Source organism: Protopterus annectens, chromosome 3.part0, assembly GCF_019279795.1.
Source record: "Protopterus annectens isolate FY-2018-M chromosome 3.part0, PAN1.0, whole genome shotgun sequence".
NCBI classification, from domain to species: Eukaryota; Metazoa; Chordata; order Ceratodontiformes; family Protopteridae; genus Protopterus; species Protopterus annectens.
In genome coordinates this window covers 137,107,489-137,128,916 of record NC_056731.1, presented here as the reverse complement: position 1 = coordinate 137,128,916, position 21,428 = coordinate 137,107,489, and the positions used below count along the sequence as shown (strand labels likewise).

General features: G+C 41.3%; 1 protein-coding gene across 1 annotated transcript in view; it reads right to left on the bottom strand.

Moving 5' to 3' along the window:
* The window catches only part of MALRD1 (MAM and LDL receptor class A domain containing 1), a 3,217,568-nt gene that overhangs the window by 1,297,467 nt on the left and 1,898,673 nt on the right, over positions 1 to 21,428 (bottom strand). Inside the window, exon 18 of the mRNA XM_044065510.1 lies at positions 798 to 812. Within this exon, the coding sequence (XP_043921445.1) occupies positions 798 to 812 (15 nt within the window). The remainder of the gene's footprint in view (positions 1 to 797; positions 813 to 21,428) is intronic.

The window sequence follows — 21,428 nt, the reverse complement described above, 5'->3', positions numbered from 1 at the left end:
GTTGATGTACAGGTGGATGTGTATGTTGACAATACCAGAATGGGGAACGGTGTTGAAAGCCTTTGAGAGGACAAGGTAGGCTGTGTGGACCTCCTTACCCTCATCTACTGCCTTGGTAACTGTCTCAAAGGACTCCACAAGGTTTAGGAGACATGGTCTGGCCCTAGCAAATCCAAACTGGGTAGGATCAAAAGTTTGGAGGCCACCAATGTCTTTGTGAATGAGATCCATGATGATGTGCTCCATAGCCTTGAAGAACAGTCTAGTCAGGCGTATAGGGCAATAGTTCCCCTGGTCCATTGTGGCGCCACCTTTGTGGAGTGTGATAACTGTTGCTGTGTGCCATTCAGGGGCCACAATGCCTGATGCAAGGCTATTAGTGAATTTGGTGCCCAGGTGGGGAGCCATTTCGTTCTGAAGTTTGTGGAAATCGCAGCCTGGGATGTTGTACTGTCACATGGATTCTGTGTTCCTGGCTTTAGAGAGTGCAGATTTGAACTGTGTAGTTGTGATCACAGGGACTCTGCATTGTTCCTGTATAGATTTGGACCCTTTAGGATGTGAGAGGGGTGTAAAGTTAGCACTGAACCTATCTGCCAGGATGTTGCCAATATCATTCGGTTCTGTAATGTCCGTGCCTAACTGCTGTATGTCAGAGCAGATGTGGGTATCGTCATTGAGAGTAGTGACATACCTCTAGAACACTTTGTGGTAGTCCTTGGAAGGAGTCATGGTAATGTTATGTAGCTAGCTTTGGAGGATGTGATAAGGGATCTCAGATTCCTACTGAGGCTGACCAGGGAGCTCCCCTACTCATGGGATTGTACTCTACTTTGCAACAGTCTCCTCCTTCTGTTGTACATTATGTCCATGGCAGTGGACTACCAGATTGGCATCCGTTTTCTGGTGGGTACCGTCATGGCTCTGTTTCGGACAGCATGATCCATGCAGTCGTGTAAGTTCTAATTAAGTGCAGTTGTGCATGATTCAGTGGTTGTAACTGTATTGTCCATCTGCACGGGTGTCATGATGTTTACTACTGCTGTCATAAGAAGCCTGAAGTTGACTTTGTAGAAATATTGTACTGTGCTTTCCATAAAGGGTGTGGTGGCGGGATGTGGATAACAAGGGTGATTAGCGTACATTCGGATCTGACCAACGAGGAGATAACCCCAGGTGTGGATCACCAGTCACACATGTTGGTAATGACCAGGTCTAGGATATTGTTGGCCCTGGTGGTGGTGTGGATAGGTTGATCCAGCCGATTGGAGGTTATGAATCCCAGAAAGTGTTGGCCTAATGTGTCGGTACATGAGTAGGTATTCCAGTTAATGTTGGGATAGTGTCAATCGCACATCAGTATTTTCTGTTTGAACCTTACTTTCTAGTAAACCAAGAAGTGAGGACAGTTAACCATGGGGTATGGTGTGTAATCTGTAGCAAGCTACAATTTGTATAGCAGTTATGGCCAGAGTTAATTGCACTTGGATTACCTCTGATGTATTGTGCTAAGCAACCAGCTTGGAGATGTATATATCCTTGGGAAATATGGACACACCTCCGCCGTGGGTGTTCCGGTCCTGGTTACATGACTGAAAGGTGTGGTATGAGTAATAGCCTGTTAGTGCAGGGATGCTCTCAGGAGCCTAGAAGCAGGTCCCAGTCACTGCAGAGATATCAATGTGGTCCATTACAAGGAGTGCCTTGGGTGAGTGCGTTTGAGATGAAGATGTCAAGCATTGAGTAGCATTAGACTCAGGTTTTGCTTGCCTGTTCCTGTTATGGTGATGAATATGTTATTTGAACCATGCCTAAAACAGGCATTATAGGAGCAGCAAGAGCCTTAGACGTTATCCGTAATCCCAGGGCTGACAGGTGCAGGCCATCTGTGCCAAAGCATCGTGTTCTGTTGACCATGTCATTCAAAGCTGACAGATACTGGATACCCTTGGAATGACACCAGAAGCATAGCTAATTGTTGAAGTAAATAATTCAGTACTTGTACTGCGTTATCAGTCTGGATGAATGCCGAATGCTTCTCAGGGCTAGGGCGATACCTGCCTGGACTACAAGATCAGAGAACTATCCCATGTCTCTGTACATGTAGTCCAGGAATTTACATCTCAGGGCATTCACACTAACATGGAGAATGACACAGCCATATTGTACTTGTTGAGGAGTGACGTGAGTGCATAGGTTATGTTGCGGATCCTGTTACCCGACAGCCAGCTGAAAGTGACTATCACCTTGTGTAGCCTGCTGAGTGGGACATCAGTGTGACCACTTATAGAGTCACCTAAGACTGGTGTGTTGGGTACATTACATCGCCCTATTGGCTGTGGTTGATGGGCACACAGTCTGTGGGCTATAAGTAATTGTTGTGTTGGGTGATGGTGGCTGCCTGCATTTCTGCTTTGGCGTTCTCTGTTGCCTAGACAGAGTAGTATTGAGAGGCTATGCAAATGTAGTCTTATTATGTGTGGCCTGTGGTGGTGGAGATCTAGTGAGACTATGTGATGAGTGTGGTGTGGTGCAAATGTTTAACATCCCCACATGATTGTCAGGTTCAGTCTGGGTTGGAGAGAGCTTTACCTCCAGCATGGCTAGATATCTGCATCTCCCAAAGGTTGTAGTGTTGTATGTTAGGAGGGGAGTATTGACTGTGTACACGAGACAATTTCTATATTGCCTCATGATGCCCGTATTCATCATGTAGACAGGCAATAACACTGGGAATTGACACTTGGATATGCCTGAATATTTAACTATTTCCCACTAGATATGTGAGGAAAGTGTGTACAACAGCTGTTTTACTCTAAGCAAGTGGGAAATGTAAGTACAAACAGTGCTTACCTGTAGGTAATGAGGAAGATTGAGTGCTATAGTAATTAGTAGCTCATGAAGTGCTTACATGTTCTGAACAAGTGCTGAGCATGAATAAGCAATACAGATAGGGTGTCAGATAACATAAACACACTGCCCCCCTCGACAGGTACACAATCACATATCCATGAACACTACAGAGCCCCTGTAACCATAACTATGATGGTACAAGGTGCACTCAAGCTGCATGGGACCTGTCCACATCCCTGGTTGTATCATACACATATGGCAAAACAGTTTGCTCTACACATACACATGATGTAAAACATAGCTTCATGTCAGTCTGTGAAAACACTGAATGGTGCACACCAACAGTTATCACAACCCACAAAGTGGAGACACCACTCATAATGGGAGGCACTGCACTATTACCCTGTTGAGTCTGGTCTGAAAGTCCATGAACCTTAATCAACGCATATGTTGTTAGCAGTACAGATGTACATGACAGTATGGATGATTTCACACTGCATATCATACCTTTGACAGGTCATAGGACATCATCACCCATACTGTGTTCCACCTACACTCAGTATACTAGATGTACCTTTGTATGTCACAGGAGTGTTCTGCCAGTGGACTGTTGACAGAACCAACACTACAAAATGTGTCTGAGTAATATGTGCATATCATACCACTGGCAGCTACAGTAAAACAGGGTTAATTCATTGTACTCCCCCTCATTGTAGCCCATACCACAGAGAGAAATGGGAGGCATCTGCCTATATAAGTATGTGAATGACTATGACCTAGGAGCAATAGCTGACTCAGTGTTGTGGACAACATACAGAATGGGCTTTGTGGGTGAGGTGTGCAACATATGTGCACAATCTGACAGCTGCATATTGCATTGTCACTGCTAGGTTAATAACCCTGTACCCATGAACTGCCACCTAGGCTGCAGTCAATATAATGGACACTGTGTGTAAGGGATGGTGCTGTGCAGTTTACCTCTTTGAGCTAGTGATGTCACCAAGCCTATTAGGTAGTCATAAGAGGCAACCCTAGTCATGACAGGGTGCCATCCATGAACATGGTGATCATTGTACAGCCATACTCATCACTCAAGTGACCAATATCAGATCACATATCACCTTTAAGGGGTATTGCCCATGTTTGGATGGGCGACACCAGCCTTCACAATCCTCATCTCCATTATGTAGCATGATGCCTACCCTGCATAAAGACATGTCCAACAATGTGATGTTGGACATGCTACATGTACGTATCCTGATCCGAAATACATACGTCATGGGCATCATCCTTCCTAGTACAAGGATCGCCACATGCTGGACAGATCCTTGTAAGATACATGTTACATACTCCTGCCATACTATGCAACCCTGTCCAGCAAAGCTGCACATTTTACCTCTGTCAGACATGGTGTGATGACCGCATGGTATCATTAACCATCTGGATCAGTTATGTGGCACTGCTTCACCTGGCGCCGGAAACATGGCTGTCAGCTACAGCTAGGAAACCTTACATCCTACGCTCATACATGGCCCAGGGCATACAGACTACTACATGACCTTGGCCGTACATGCTATAGTTGATAACCATCCCTGCAAATACCATCTGGCTAGCCATCGTCCCATGTGAATCACATGTGCAACACAGGCGATATGTGACAGGATGTTGAACTGCTGTACAGTGCCGTGTAGATGTATATGGCAAAACACATGCATGTAAAGGCTTCCATGTGCATGTCTGCATTGTCACAGGTCATGTCCGTTAAGGCAGTGTATGTGTTGATATGTGACATATACACAGCATCAAGGTCAACAGCATTAATGTGGACACATCCAGGCATGTGCTAATAGGTAAGAACACCAGTACAGGAAACAGACATGCCCACATCAAGACAGCATCCACATGGAGTATGAGCAATGTAATCAGGTGTCATATATATATGATGATAATATCCAATCCCCACTGGGTGTCACATGTGTGTGACACAAGCATGTCAGTGGTGTCAGTGTCATGAAGATTTGCAAAGACAACTGTTCATATGTAATAAATGTGAGACACATGTATTTGCAGCTGTATGTCTGTGCATCTTTGAGATACTGTGACCTGTCTCCATCATGTCTTCCAGATATGCCACGAGCAAGGCTCCCAGCCTATATCCGCTTGGAGGATGAGGCCCTTATACCTTACCTCCAAGACAACTATGATGTTTTGTTTAGCCATGTGCCACAGCATGCACAGCAGCATGATGACCTGTGACAGGAACTTTGCAGGAGGGTTAATGATGTGGGTGGCCATAACCGCACATACCAGTAGGTGCACAGACACTGCACGGACCTGATCAGATGTGCAAAACAGCATGCAAATGCAATCACCAGAGAACAAGGTGCAGCAAGTGGTGGGCCACCAACCCAGCCTCCACTCACATGTACCGAGGAGCTACTGGCCAACCTGGGGACACCATCAGAACAGCATCCACAAACCCTAGCTGCCATCATGGAGGTGGGTGTCTCTCAACCACCGAGCCTGGAGTTGCCTGGTAAGTCACTACTGCACATATAACTATTATATCCCATATAGTTGCGTGTGTCACTGTACAATATGTAATGTAACATCATATGCAAGGCATGTATACACACATGCCGCATACTATAGTATGCAACTTTGTGTATGCACACATGTGCATACTCCATAGTATATCCTATTGTACTGGCAAATGTGTTAACATGCACATTGCACCCTGTAGCTGTCATACAGTCGTGGATAATGACCATACTGCGGTGTCACTCCTATATAGGTACCTCTGGCATTCCGCAGAGACATCAGGCCATTGCAGGTGAGACAGTTATAAGTATCAGGCATGTTAATGCACAGATCTAGTCGCCTTGTGGCCAGTTAACACATGTATACATAATGTATGGTCCGGTCACAATATACAGGTCGCATCTTTAATCCATCACACTGGCTACCTATGTGCAATACTTACAAACTAAATGAAACACCAACATGAAAAGTCAGAAACTGTCATTGCTAGATGTGTGGACAGCTGTGCATACAATGGTGGAGGTGTTGTTCAATGTAGGAATATGTACTATACATCAGAACTACACATGTGGGGTACACAAACAGTACTACGCAGTGAGCTGGAGTATGGGCAGTCCACAGGATTCACTATTGTGGAATATGCCCCTGCGATGAGTGCACACATTGTGATGTGCCATCTGATATGTTCATGACATGTAGTGGTCCGGCTGCAACATTGTCTCACTATCCCATAAAACATAACCCACATACCAAACATACAACCCTTTGTCTGCATAACCCTGTGGACAGTGGAGTATCTGACATCTATGGGTATATTACAAACTCAAAAAAATATATAAACACAAAACTAAACTAGTAAACAAGTCGGGTAGCAGCAAAACCAATGCAGACCAGTAAAAGCCAAAAAGATTTAATAAGATTAAGCGCTTTTCGTTTGCTCTGTCAGCAAACTTCTTCAGACAACAAAGGTAATCACATTGTGAGTGTATATATACATTTTGCTCTGGGTTAATTAGTTGATTAATCAATTAACTTACAGAGGCAACCAACTTCTCTAATTTTAAGCCATCCACTGACAACAGTAAAATACTTATGCAAAAATACTAAACAGCATTCACAACCAAATAGTGGTAGTAATAAATCTAAGAATAAAGGGAAATTCCAATAATACTAATAGTTATGGTAATAGTTGATATAAAAAATGGTAGATATAAGAAAAACTATATATCTATATATATTATTTATATATACTAAATAACACATATCTATATGTATAAATAACAACGTGTACCTCAGTAGAAAAAGTGCTCCCAAACTGTAGTTAAAATAAAATGTAAACCAAACTGTAAGTGAGTTGGAGAGCACAGCAGACCAATAGACCACGATTCCTTGTTAAGTAAAAAGGTTTTAATCCACAGTTCCAAAGACAAACACCATATATAAAAGTGCTGCAGCTGATGAGCGCTTTCACTCACAAAATGAGTTTCTTCAGATCAATTTGCTGCTACCCATAGTGCCCCTATAAATACATCCATCAATAAAACAAACAAGTGGCAATTAACAGTTAAAGTTGTATATTACATACTAAAACCACTATGAATCCTAAAATATAGATTACTATATAAGATATATATTAAGAAACTTATATAGCTTATACAAAATAAATACATACTTAAAAAGCATATAAAATGTTTATATAAAATATGAACGAATATATCAGTAAGCAATCGTTAAAAAGTGTGTGACTGCTATAGAAAATGTCTGAATATGTTGTTTAAAACTACCTATGTTTAATGTTGATGTTCCTTCTTTTCTTGAGAGCTGGTTTTATCGAAGCTCTCTCATTGAGTCCAGAACCCCTATCAGCCCTTAGTCTTGTTATCCATTTACTTTCCCTATCTTCCGTGTGGTTCCTAATGTCTCCACCTCTAATACAAGGTTCAATCATTTCTAGAACTCTAAAGAGGAATCTATGTGTATCACCTAATTCTACTACATGTTTGGCTAGTGCATTCATTGTATTCCCTTTCCTCATGTGGTATGTGTGTTCACGTATCCTGTCTTTAAGTATGTATTTATTTTGCATAAGCTATATAAGTTTCTTAATATATATCTTATATAGTAATCTATATTTTAGGACTCATAGTGGTTTTAGTATGTAATATACAACTTTAACTGTTAATTGCCACTTGTTTGTTTTATTGATGGATGTATTTATAGGGGCACTATGGGTAGCAGCAAATTGATCTGAAGAAACTCATTTTGTGAGTGAAAGCGCTCATCAGCTGCAGCACTTTTATATATGGTGTTTGTCTTTGGAACTGTGGATTAAAACCTTTTTACTTAACAAGGAATCATGGTCTATTGGTCTGCTGTGCTCTCCAACTCACTTACAGTTTGGTTTACATTTTATTTTAACTACAGTTTGGGAGCACTTTTTCTACTGAGGTACACGTTGTTATTTATTACTATTGTTATTACACTTTCATACCTTGGTGGAAGCAGACCGACCGGCAAGCTAACGGACTTATTTATTTTGAATATCCTCAGTTTTATTGTGATTTCTACTATATATGATATATGGATAAAGCGTTGAATAACGTTGACATAGAGCTTGACTACGAGCCCCGGGGTGTAGACCTGGGCTCGTCAGCTCTGTTGAAGCAGAGGTTTGAGCAGCAGCTGCAGTGTTCCAAGGTTGCATCCTGGCAACTAGATGGCTCGACGCGCACGAATGATGACAACGCACCTACCGTGGATTTAGAGAAACTGCAACGCATGTTAGATAAGTTGGAGAAGGATTTTGGGCGTCTGAAGAGATTACAGATGCAACGTATGCACTTCATGTACTGTATGGAACAGAGGATAGTACCGAGGGGACTCCGGATATTCAACATGCCGAATCAAGGAGACCAGCATCCCGAGCTTTTAAAAAAGTGGCAGCTGATAAACTTGGACGTTAGCAGGCAATACATGCAACTGCTAGTGGACTATTTCGCACCAGAAGAGGATGCATTGGCTACAAGCATCAAACAGCAAAGGTTGGACATTTTTCTAGCATACCCAGAAGCTTTAGTTGCTCCGCTGTTTGAGAGCTTGCTGGGCGCTTTGAACGCAAGCTTCTCCAGCAGAAGCACAACAAAATAAGACGTGACCACAAAGATTTTTCGATGGGTCACGTCTTTGTATGGCCTAGGTTTGGTGAGAGTGATATTAGTAGCCTTGTAGAGGATGCTAATGCTGTAACCAATAACGCGAACAGCAATAGATTTGTTAGTGTTAACAACATAAGTGAAACAGTTAAACAAAATGTAAGACCTGCATCAAATGTGACAGGGGTTTCTGTAAATAGCATGAATACACAAGAATTTGGTAGAAATAGTAACAATGTCTTAAATGAGTCGTTACATGCTACTGTAGATGAAGCGCTGGGTGACTCTACTAATACAGATGATGTTATTAGCATCATACATATGGATGGAGACACAGTACGTGACAATACAAATATAACAACGAAGGGAAATACATCAAATAGCCCTATGCATACAAATTTATATCCTCAGGTTGAGGTCACAAATAAACCTATATTGCAAGATGATAGGGTCGTTAGACCCAAGGTACATAGTAAGAACATGAATGTTATAGAAACAGTACAAGGTGGTATCCCTTTTCCGTTACCTGTGAGGAAGGACAAGGGTCTGAGGAGAGGGAGATCTTTAAGCAGAGGAAGACAAAAAAGGAAGGCCTCAGAGGAATTCCAACCACAGCACACAATAAAGAAAATGTGGAGGAACAAAATAGGACAGTGAGTGATTTAATGGTGATGAATGATAACACACACACAACTAACTCACTAGTCTGCAATATATCTAAGTATGAGTTAACAAATTCAGAATTGGACTTATTGGAGAAAGGGTTGAATTTTATTCCTAGTGGACATAGTAATCTAGTAGATACAGTACTGGATACTAAGCTTTTTTGTAGAAATTTGATGCTTAAGTTGACATTTCAAAACAATACCACAGACACCGTTACAGGGGATGAAACAATACCTATATTTAAAAGATTAAGTAATTATACACCGGTGAACCATCCACTGGTGGAGGCTTACCTCAAATTAACTGAGGATGAGCTACATAAATATTTTAGTAAGAAACCTAATTTAAGGCACAATGACAATTTGAGCAGGAGAGAAAGAGCAAGTCTACGGGATTTGCAAGTGAATAAGGCAATCACAATCAGACCAGCAGATAAAGGAGGTCAAGTTGTGATAATGGATACTATGTGCTATCAAGCAGCAATGATGAGAATGCTGGATGATGTATTTTATTTAAGAATTGACTCTTCTATGGTGAGAAGTATTATATTAGAAATAGGAAACAAATTGGTTGATATGTTTAATGGCAAGATCTTGGACAAAGATTTATTTGAATATCTTACAATCCCGAGCCCGTTAATTCCCGTGATACAAGGCTTCCCTAAGATACACAAGAATATCAGTGACCCACCCATGAGACCAGTAGTATCAGGGCAAGGTTGGGTCACTGAACACATATCTGTTTACATAGAGAAGCATCTACGTCCAGTGCTAAATATGAATTCAACTATACTCAAGGACTCTAAACAGTTCCTGCTAGAACTCTATGATTGCATGGCAAGTGGGATTAGCAGTGAGGAGTTAATATTGGTCACATTTGACATTCAATCACTGTTTACCATTCTACCGAATTATTTAGGAATTATATATGTTAGGGAATATCTGTTATTACATAGCACACTTACACCTGCACATATAGAACTGTTGGTACACCTGTTAGACATCGTGCTTGAGAACAATGTGTTTATATTTGAAGATACAATATACAAACAGCAAGCTGGTGTTGCCATGGGTACGCCATGTGCAAACAGCTATGCCAACATGTTCTTGGCACATTGGGAGAATGAGGTGTTATTTAGAACTAATGAGTTTATGAGCTCAGCCATATTCTACAAACGTTTTGTAGATGATGTGTTTATGCTATGGAGAGGTGATGTTGATTCGCTTAATGAGTTTCATGGCATGATAAACAACTTAACAAATTATTTAGTATTTACTATGTGCTATTCAACACTTAGATTAGATTTCCTAGACTTATATATTGAGAAAATGGATAATGGGTTGTTGAACACAGGAGTATATCGCAAGCCATGCCATCGCAATACTATATTAGCGAGGACTAGCATGCACCCCAATCATATATTTAACAATATAATAAGAGGACAGGGCATGCGTGTTTCCAGACTTAATGCAACTGAGACAGGCTTTGAAATAGGGATGCATGAGTTGAAAGAGAGATTAGAGCATAGGGGTTATAGTAATTATGAAATAGAGAGACAATTTAATGATATGCACAAACTCAGATTGAATAGAGCAGCACCTTATTATGGACCTAGACCCACACTAGAGAATGATGGACGAAGTGTAAGTAATGATGTCAAAATCTCGTTATCATATACTAGTGACAACGGGGATCTAAAAGATATATTCAATAAGCATTGGTCCATATTATGTACAGATGATGAGATCAGACAGGTGGTAGGAGATGAGCCAAGATTTCTGTACAAGAATAAATTAAATTTGAAAAGGTTGCTGTGCTACTCGAAGAAGAATAAGAAGGGATTTGAATCATATTACACTAAGGCATGTCAACGTTGTAATCAATGTGCATACATTGACAGTGCTACAACATTTGTACACCCTGACTCACACATACAGTTTAAGACCCAAGTGGACGCAACATGCACTAGTATGAATATTGTGTACCTGGCAGTCTGCCAGGTATGCAATGCGTTCTATGTCGGTAAAACCAACCGACAACTTAAAGACAGGATACGTGAACACACATACCACATGAGGAAAGGGAATACAATGAATGCACTAGCCAAACATGTAGTAGAATTAGGTGATACACATAGATTCCTCTTTAGAGTTCTAGAAATGATTGAACCTTGTATTAGAGGTGGAGACATTAGGAACCACACGGAAGATAGGGAAAGTAAATGGATAACAAGACTAAGGGCTGATAGGGGTTCTGGACTCAATGAGAGAGCTTCGATAAAACCAGCTCTCAAGAAAAGAAGGAACATCAACATCAAACATAGGTAGTTTTAAACAACATATTCATACATTTTCTACAGCAGCCACACACTTTTTAATGATTGCTTACTGATATATTCGTTCATATTTTATATAAACATTTTATATGCTTTTTAAGTATGTGTTTATTTTGTATAAGCTATATAAGTTTCTTAATATATATCTTATATAGTAATCCATATTTTAGGATTCATAGTGGTCTTAGTATGTAATATACAACTTTAACTGTTAATTGCCACTTGTTTGTTTTATTGATGGATGTATTTATAGGGGCACTATGGGTAGCAGCAAATTGATCTGAAGAAACTCATTTTGTGAGTGAAAGCGCTCATCAGCTGCAGCACTTTTATATATGGTGTTTGTCTTTGGAACTGTGGATTAAAACCTTTTTACTTAACAAGGAATCGTGGTCTATTGGTCTGCTGTGCTCTCCAACTCACTTACAGTTTGGTTTACATATCTATATGTGTCCTTCTTGTGTATAGAACATTTCTCATATATAAGTAAAACCATACTAGAGTAGATTTCAGTGTGAACATTCAATATAAATAAATCAAACATATCAACAATTCACTTTACAGCTTCTCCTATCTAAAATATGTTTATATCTAATTCATGTTAAAACCAAATGTATATAAAAATGAATAATTAATTAGAATAATCTGACATTCTATATTAATACATTTTCCTAAATTCATCTTTTTAGACTTTTAAGCTTTAACACACTGCTCAAACTACAGGTCTCATTTATACCTGGTAGATTATATGCATTAAGTCTAATCTGCCAGAATAGTTCCAGCTCTTCGAGTTGCAATTGTGCAGGACCACCTCTAACATCGAGCTCTGGCTGGTCTATAACTAAAAATCTGAACTGATGTCCAGAAAATTCTGCCACATGTTTAGCTAGGGCATTGTCTTGTTTGTTCCTGCTAATGGCATATGAGTGTTCATACATACGGTCACGGAGTCTCCTCTCCGTCTTACCGATGTAAAATGCCTGGCATCCCTGGCATTTAGCCAGGTACACTACCATTCTAGTGTTGCAATTGGCCCTACACTTCAGTCTATACTGAACATTATTTATTTCAAATCTGTTGGATTCAGTTACTAATTTGCAAAAATTGCAATTTTGGCATTTGTACATACCAGTTATTTTTGGTTGTTTTTTCTGGCATTGTTCATATAATACCTTCAAATTCCTACCCTTCCTAAATATAGTGCCCGGGTATTCACCCAATTTGTTTAATATACTAGGGTTACTTGCAAAAATAACCCAGTTTTTTACCTATACAGTGGTAACTGAATGTATTATAGGTTGTAATGAACTTTGTTTCTGGTGAGTCAGGTGTGGCAAGGACACTCAATTCTGTTACTGCAGAATTTCCCATATTTTCTGATGTGATCTCTTGCATGGTAACTATCTTTTTCATTGACAAAATAGGTTTATACATTCCTTTAGTACGTTTGTCACTCACTTCTAAGATCAGTCCTGAAATTAGCTCCAAAGGGTAGCCTCTCTGTGTGAGCATCATTCCCAAGAGGTTGCATTCCTCTTGGAAATCCTGTTCATTAGAAACCATACGAGCTGCTCGTACTAACTGACCTTTAATTACTGAACGTTTTTGGTAAAAAGGGTGGCAGCAGGTAAAGTGTAAAAACATGTTCGAATATGTTTCCTTCCTGTGTATTTTTGTCTGGTAACATTTCAAAGCAAGGTTTTTTGATAAATTAATGTCCAAGTAAGCTATCCTATCAGTATCAAAGGTGGAAGTGAAACGGAAGAAATCAGTTGAGGTGTTAAAAATATTTAATACTGTTTCACTCGACTTTTGGTTACCATTAAGCAGAATAAAGATATCATCTAGATATCGTGTGTAAAAGACTAATTTGTTTTTAATACTGTCATTTTTGAACACATACTCAGACTCCCAATGGGCCATCACTAAGTTAGCAATGCTAGCTCCACAAGGGGAGCCCATTGCCACACCTATTTTCTGAAGAAAGAAGTTGTCTCCAAACATAAAGAAATTGTTATATAAAACAATTTCCAAGAGCTCTTTCACAAGTGAAATTTCATCTATTGTAGCCTTATTCTTAACCATAGCTCGAGTTACCCACTCTATACCGGTATCTTGAGGTATACTGGTGTAGAGGTCTTTAACATCTACGGTAAGGAAGTTGTATTTAGGTTTGAAGCCCAAACCATTTAACTTCTCTAAAAATGACCAGGAATCCTTACAAATTTGTGACTCAAGTTTAACAAATTTTTGTAAAATAGAGTCAATTACCTTGGCACATGGGTAAGTGGGTGACCCACGTCCATCGACAAGAGGTCTCATAGGTGGATTACCCAAATCTTTATGTATTTTGGGAATTCCAAAAAGGTAGGGGTACCTTGGAAATTGTGTAGACATATAATTGAATATATTTTGTTCAATTCGCCCCTCTATGAACATGTCTAATATACTATCCTTTATTACCGAATATGCATGATTGGTCTCCGAAAGGAACTAACTTCATAGGCGGGATCATCTAACAGGTCTACCATTCTGTTGTAGTAATCCATGTTATCAAAAATTACCAGTCCTCCTCCTTTATCAGGCTTACAGACTCTAATATCATGTAATTTAATAAACTCCAAAAATCCCTTATCTTTCTGTAAAATAGGATCTTTAGTATGGATTTTACCTCTGTGTTTAACATTAAAGCGAATATCTAGTTCACACATTTGTTCAAACACAGAAATAAGTGGATGAAGGGGTGGGTTAAAAGTACTAGGAATTCTAAATTGGTCATCTTGAACTGTAGTTACATTAGACCCCATCATCAAGTTAAAGTTCAATTTCCTCGTGAAAGTTTTTAAATCTATAATTGTTCTCACCAAGTCACAATTTTGTTTAGGGACATATGTGTTACCTTTGTTAAAGAAATCCACCATGTCCGAACCTATATCAGTAGAAGAAAAATTGTACTCTTTAAAGTCATTTGTCCTATTGGTAATAATTACAGGTTTACTTCTCACAGGCACTAGGTCAGATGGACCTGAATGGAGACTAGAAAAAACACATCTTCAGAAGGTGAAAAGTCACAAGACTCATTGACCAAAGGGATCATGTGTTGCACTAAGTTGTCATGTAATTCATTAGTGCCATAAGACATTAAATTCAAGTCTTGTTTCTCTCCTAACTCTCTTTCGTTTTCCTCTGATTCTTGTTGTACCATTGTTTGGGTCTTGTCCCCGTCCAGTTCCCCTCGGAAAAATTCAAGTTTTTTGAATTACGCTGATTGTTGATGTTAGCCAGTCTTTCACTTCTCCTGACTTCCGTATAACCTTGTCTTTCAGTTTGGTTAACATCTTCATTTACTTGTACCATAGTATTAGGCAACTGATTAGTGTAATGAAACACAGTTGGCTGGTTATTGTAACCAGGGATAGAACTACCTTCAGAAACAGTTTTCCATACTTGGGCTATAGGAGGAAATGGATACGCTTTACCTTCCTTATACGCTGTAGTGTCTCGTTCTAATTTTTTAGTTTTGTTATTTTTAAGTTTCACCAGGTACTGGTCAATACTGGTAAAAATACGACTATATTCATATTTGTACCTGGTGAAATCATTGTCAAGTTTTATCTTAGCGTCTAATTCTGCCTCTTGTTTGTTAAGGTCCTCCACCCATATAGAATAGTGCTTAACTATGTATTCAATCAACTCAAAACCTTGACGATCAAAAATCACCAAAAGTTATTGATGAAAGGCTGAATCAGGCACCAAACCAGTGGGAAATTGGTGGTGCCTTAAACCTTTAGGCACTATTCTACATTTCAAACATTCTTTGAAGTAGGAAATTTCCAACTGCAGTTTTTTAACCTTCACTAATAGGTTATCAAAAACTTTAAGATGTGAAACAATATCAAAAATAGAATTGTTATTACTTCCTTCTCCACCAGACTGTTGCTCCATGACAGGAGAGGTCATATTAAAGGAAAATCTCTCCGCTAACCAAGTTGAGAGATCAGGAAACACTGAATAATTATTCCCTTGCTGAATGCCCAAATTTGCACTCAGTGCTGTGTTGTTGTTCCCTTGCTGAGTCCCCATGTTGGCACTCGATGGTGTAGGAACACGTTGATTAAAAGTTAGCGATACATTCGCTTGATTGCCTAAGAGGTTTACTGAAGGGTTTATTTCATGTCTATTAAGAGGCGTTGGTCTATTCGAGTGGTTAATGAAATGTAAGTCCTCCATTTGAGCCGGTGGCCTTGTAGAATTAACTTGGTCGGTGTTAGGACCCGGCTCCTCCCTGTTAGGCGCTTCAGTGGATGCCTGCACCATTGAACATACTCGTCGTATTCCAGCAGTAGTGAGATTGGCAGATGTTAAAGGTGGCAAGCTGTGCTGTATAGCTTGCTGTTGTTTATCCAAATAATCAAGTCTCAAACAAATAGACTCGACCCGAGTTAAAAGAAAGTCTAGTTGGTTAACATTAGGATCTTTTTCTGATGCTGGTGTTGCTCCTGCAACACTATTACAGCTCCTCAGTATTTTAGGTGTTTTTTCTGGTTCAAAGCTATTGGTAACATTGCTCGCAGACCCAGAAGCCATTACAAACTCAAAAAAATATAAACACAAAACTAAACTAGTAAACAAGTCGGGTAGCAGCAAAACCAATGCAGACCAGTAAAAGCCAAAAAGATTTAATAAGATTAAGCGCTTTTTGTTTGCTCTGTCAGCAAACTTCTTCAGACAACAAAGGTAATCACATTGTGAGTATATATACATTTTGCTCTGGGTTAATTAGTTGATTAATCAATTAACTTACAGAGGCAACCAACTTCTCTAATTACAGAGCCATCCACTGACATTAGTAAAATACTTATGCAAAAATACTAAACAGCATTCACAACCAAATCTATGGGTATATGTCATATGGGACAACACAGACATGTGAGATAGATGGCCATCACAACCGTTTGGCCAACACATGTTCACACATGGCCATGGAGGATGGCCAGAGACATGCAGCAACACACAGCAGATGTGATGTGTTTGTGTGTACACCCTGTTGTACATTGGCTACACATGGTCCAACTATACCCTTTGTTGAATGGTTATATTGCAGATGTGGAACACTGGACATCCTACAAGCCTGTGCACAGCTTCTGGAGGCATAACTTCATTCGACCACATAAGATGTGTTGAACATGATGGCTGTGTCACAGCATGACAGTAGTCACCTGTACAGCATCCACATACATACACAGACAACGACATCAGGCCACAGATACAGTACATTTCCCTTGCTACTGTTGGACATCACTGTCAGCCGTGCACCTCGTGTGTGTGGTACACAAATGTCATGTGGGACATGGTGTATTGACAAGTCTGCCATGTGTGGACATGGTTGCCAGGCAACTAAAATATGTTTGCAGGTGTGTAAGGGTGTCATCCATATGTCCTTCGGTGACCTGTGTCACACATTACACATCATGGTTTACTGTGTATACACCTCAGCGATGTGGGACACAATCCACAGTATATATGTATTGTGTATGCACACAGTCATGGCTATGCACTGTGTGTGTAATCCACACTGTATAACAATAGAGATGCCTCATGATTCCATGCAATGGCACTGTGTCTGTATTTCACACTGTATAGCAATATAGATGCCTCATAATACCCTTCAATGGTCATGCACATCTGCTAAAAGTGCATTTTATCTGTAGGGCGTACAGACAACACTGCAATGTGACACGATTACACCACTGTGCATATGACAGGACACCATTGTGTCAAACATTTATGCAAGTCAATGCACACGTCAGCAGACTACATGTCATACTACATGTTAATGTCAAGGTCATATGCCACACATCAGCCATGTGTACTGTTAATCTGTGCTGGTCCACATGGCGTAACACAGGGATGCATGCTTACTACCATGATTGTGTGAAATGCATGGCTTCTGCTATGATACATGCTTGCTGTTGTGTGCAACCCAGGGATGTGTGATAACTACCACTATTATTGTCTGAGCTGCATGCCGTCTGCTGTATCACATACATGTTGCATGCCTTCTGTCAAATCACATTAATGGTGTGTGTGTGTGTGTGTGTGTGTGTGTGTGTGTGTGTGTGTGTGTGTGTGTGTGTGTGTGTGTGTGTGTGTGTCTGTACTGTAATGTAGAGTCTTTGCCTTCACAGGTGATGTAGGTGCATTACCTCCTGTGGTCCATCTGATGTTAGTGTCCCAACATACTCTAGCAGTGATGATGAACATATGCTTGAGGCACAGGCAGGGTTGTCAAGGGCTGAATCTGTGCCATTGGTTGTCATTCCACCTATATCCCCCTCATCCCCGCACACAGATCTCATGCCAACACATACCCCATCACCAATGGATATAGAGGAATGGCAGTTAGCGTGTGGTAGCTTGGAACAGGAACGTGTGGTGGCTACAGAAGGTGTGTATTCACACTATGGTGTCAGTCAAATGACTGGAGATGTGCCACACAGGCATGTGGCCAGTGCTACTCATAAGAGGTCCTCTGGCTGACATGCCCCTGCAGGACAAAGCGCAGCAGCTGGTGTCACCAGATGTATGTTTCAGACTGTAATGGCGGCACAGGCATGTGCTGAACGGCAGAACAGAGAAGGACAGAGGCTTCAGAGGGCTGCTATCCATTCTTTAAATGACAACATCCAGGCATTGGCAAATGCTCAACAGCAAATTGTTGATGTTTTGGACAGATGATTGGGTGACATGGTTGGAATCCATGACCGTGGCATGACAATCCGTGAGCATGAGCTGTCTGTGCTGGAACATCTGGTAGGAGTGAGGCTTAGGGCATATGGACGTAGGCCATCCACGTCACCTGGTGCAGGTATACGTGATCGAGCTACCTCACATGCCCGCTCCCATAGTGGCAGTAGCAGCAGCAGTGCAGCTGGTGCTGCGCTGTCCACACCAGGACACAGCAGGCCATGTGGACGTGGCCCTGGATGGTCCCAACGGGGACACAGTTCCAGTGGACATGTGTCATCGGACAGTACCCAATCTGCACCTCTGCCTGGTAGTGCCCGTGCAACCCCTGGCAGGCACAGGTCACATGGCCATGGCCAGACACCGTAAGCTGTAAAAGCTGGTCTGTACAGTCTGGAGCTGTTAATAATACCCTTGAGTAGGCCAGACACATGGCAGAACTGTGTGCACACATACACGCACACACTAGAAACATCTGTAGGGCACCACAACACTCACATGCATAACAACCACACATGGCCAATTACATCACAGGCCCTAACCCAGACATGATGTCATCCACTGATGCAGCCTAGGCTCCTGGCAAACATTATCACCCTGTGCATATGATGATGCCTGTGCCGCATCCCTGTCATCCACACCATCGGTGCAGGGACCTGCTCACATGGTCTGATGCACAGGGTGAAAAGAATAGGGAGATAAGTGTAGATTACAATTGCTGCGTACTGTTGAAACGCAGCAGACATACCATGTAGTACAGATTTAGAATGCCTTGTTTTCTGTTCACAGTATGTGTCTTGGTAACAACAGTAGCAGCATGTTGGTAATCATGCCCTGCTTCCCTCCTTCAGGTCTAATTGCATGTGCCGTTGAGTACCAGTGTTTGCAGTTTCCCATGTGTAAATGTGGACTAATCACAGGCATGTATGGCAATACCAGCATGCTATACGTAGCTTCAACCTCACTGTTAGAAAGGCTGACATTCCAAAGATGTCTACACATCTACTGATCCAGGAGCATGGGAGCAGTGAAAGCTACAGTGGCTAGAGACGTTATATCCATACCGGGTGATATCACAGGTACAGTTACATGGGGAGGGGAGTTTACATAGCGGTCTAGCTGATGACAAGGGTAGAGGCCAGTTGATAGCTTGAGGCCTCACTGTGTAGCAATAATATTCACATTACAGGATGAGAACACACAACTACACACTCACACACACACACACACACACACACACACACACACACACACAGGTATTCGCACACATGTATTCAGACACAGTAACATGCCCACACTCATGGGGTCAATGACACTGTAACACATACACATACTTGATAGTGTTGAGTTGAGGACCCCTGCCTATGTGGTAATCACCATTACAGTACTGTGCACCCACATGACATGACACAGAGAATGAACATGTACAGGTAGTCAGTAATGCCTAAGATCAATGGCATCAACAGGGTAGTAGATTGCATCACCTGGAGGGGTTAGGTGTCCTATCTGCTCACTATGGTAACATACATCCTCACTCCATGGACCAGACAGCCATACATACATACATACACACACACACACACACACACACACACACACACACACACACACACACACACACACACACACTGTGGAGTCCACAATTGAATGCACCTATGTTATGCACATACAGATAGCTCACATGTGTGTGATACACACCCCACCACTGCCTATGTCTTGCTTTCTACACTGCAGTATGTACAGATCTCTACAACAGTGTACAGGGGTGTGAGAAACAATTGGGATGTATTCCCCACCATACATGGCATATATGGACACACAAGCAAACACACATGGCAGTACTGTGAATCAAACACCTGCTATCTTATGATATGTATGACAGACATGCAGCAGTATTGCCTGCATTACAATGTGTACCGACGGTACCTTTGGCAATTGTGCTGATATATGCACATGGGAGGTCTTACGTGTTACAGGTGTCAAGTGATTTACAGTCAGTGACACCCTGACCGCTGTGTAGGTTGTATGTCTTCCCCTTCAATTAACACACACATAGCTTAGTGTTTGCACGTGTTATGGTAAGACGGCTTGTGACACACCTGTGAACTATCTTCAGCAAACATCCATCTGCAAAGATGGCCCACCACTTTATGTCCACACATCCATCCATACCTGATGTACATCTTAACGTACTGTCAGTATTTCACCATATACAGTTGGCAATGATGGGGCTGCATTACAACTGCATGTTGTAGTAAGACACAGATCACCTGCAAACATCAGCTACTGCACATGCATGTTAGCTAAATGCACACCACTACATGTACATGTGTGTAGGTCCTACATTCCTGTCATTTAGCCATGTTTGTAGGCATTGCAATTGGTGGACATGTGTGATGACATACATGACACATGGGCTGTTGTATGATATGATAGTTGTCATGGGTAAGCAGTACAGAGGGAATGTTAACTCAGTCAACATTGCTATCACACCTTATGTATTGTTAGCATTCAGCAGCCATGGACCTACCTTCCATGTGCATGTGTGTAATTGCTGTAGCCACCTGTCTGCACGAAGGACAGCAACAGCTATGCTATGCATATATGTGCTGTGTGTGTGGGGCATGTACATATCCACGGCAGGTACATGTATGTCATATCCAAACATGAGGGTGTTTACTGGTGTACAGCAACAGTCATCTGTTACAGCTGTATATGACCCAGGGCCCCTGTTATGTGTACAGCTGACCTGGATACGAACAGTGGCATCACTGCACTGCATAACACATGATGCAACTATGTCAGTACATGGGTAGTCTGCACAGTTGCTGTAGAGCTAGGTACAGTCCACTGGTCATAGGTCACATGGTGTTGTACTAATATATGTTCTACCACATGTATGGATGTGTGTTGCTGGTCCAAGGACATGGTGATGTCTGAGGGCTACATCCTAGAATGTGGCTGTTGACACTGTGATCTTCACCTGACACATCTGTGATGGCTTTTGAGGGTGTACTGGTCTGTACATGTGAGTGGCCTTCATGTATGTGGGGACACCACCACCTGCAGTGGTCCATAATGGTGTTATGGTTCACGTGTCTGTATCCGAGGTATACGGTGGTAGTGCTATTGTG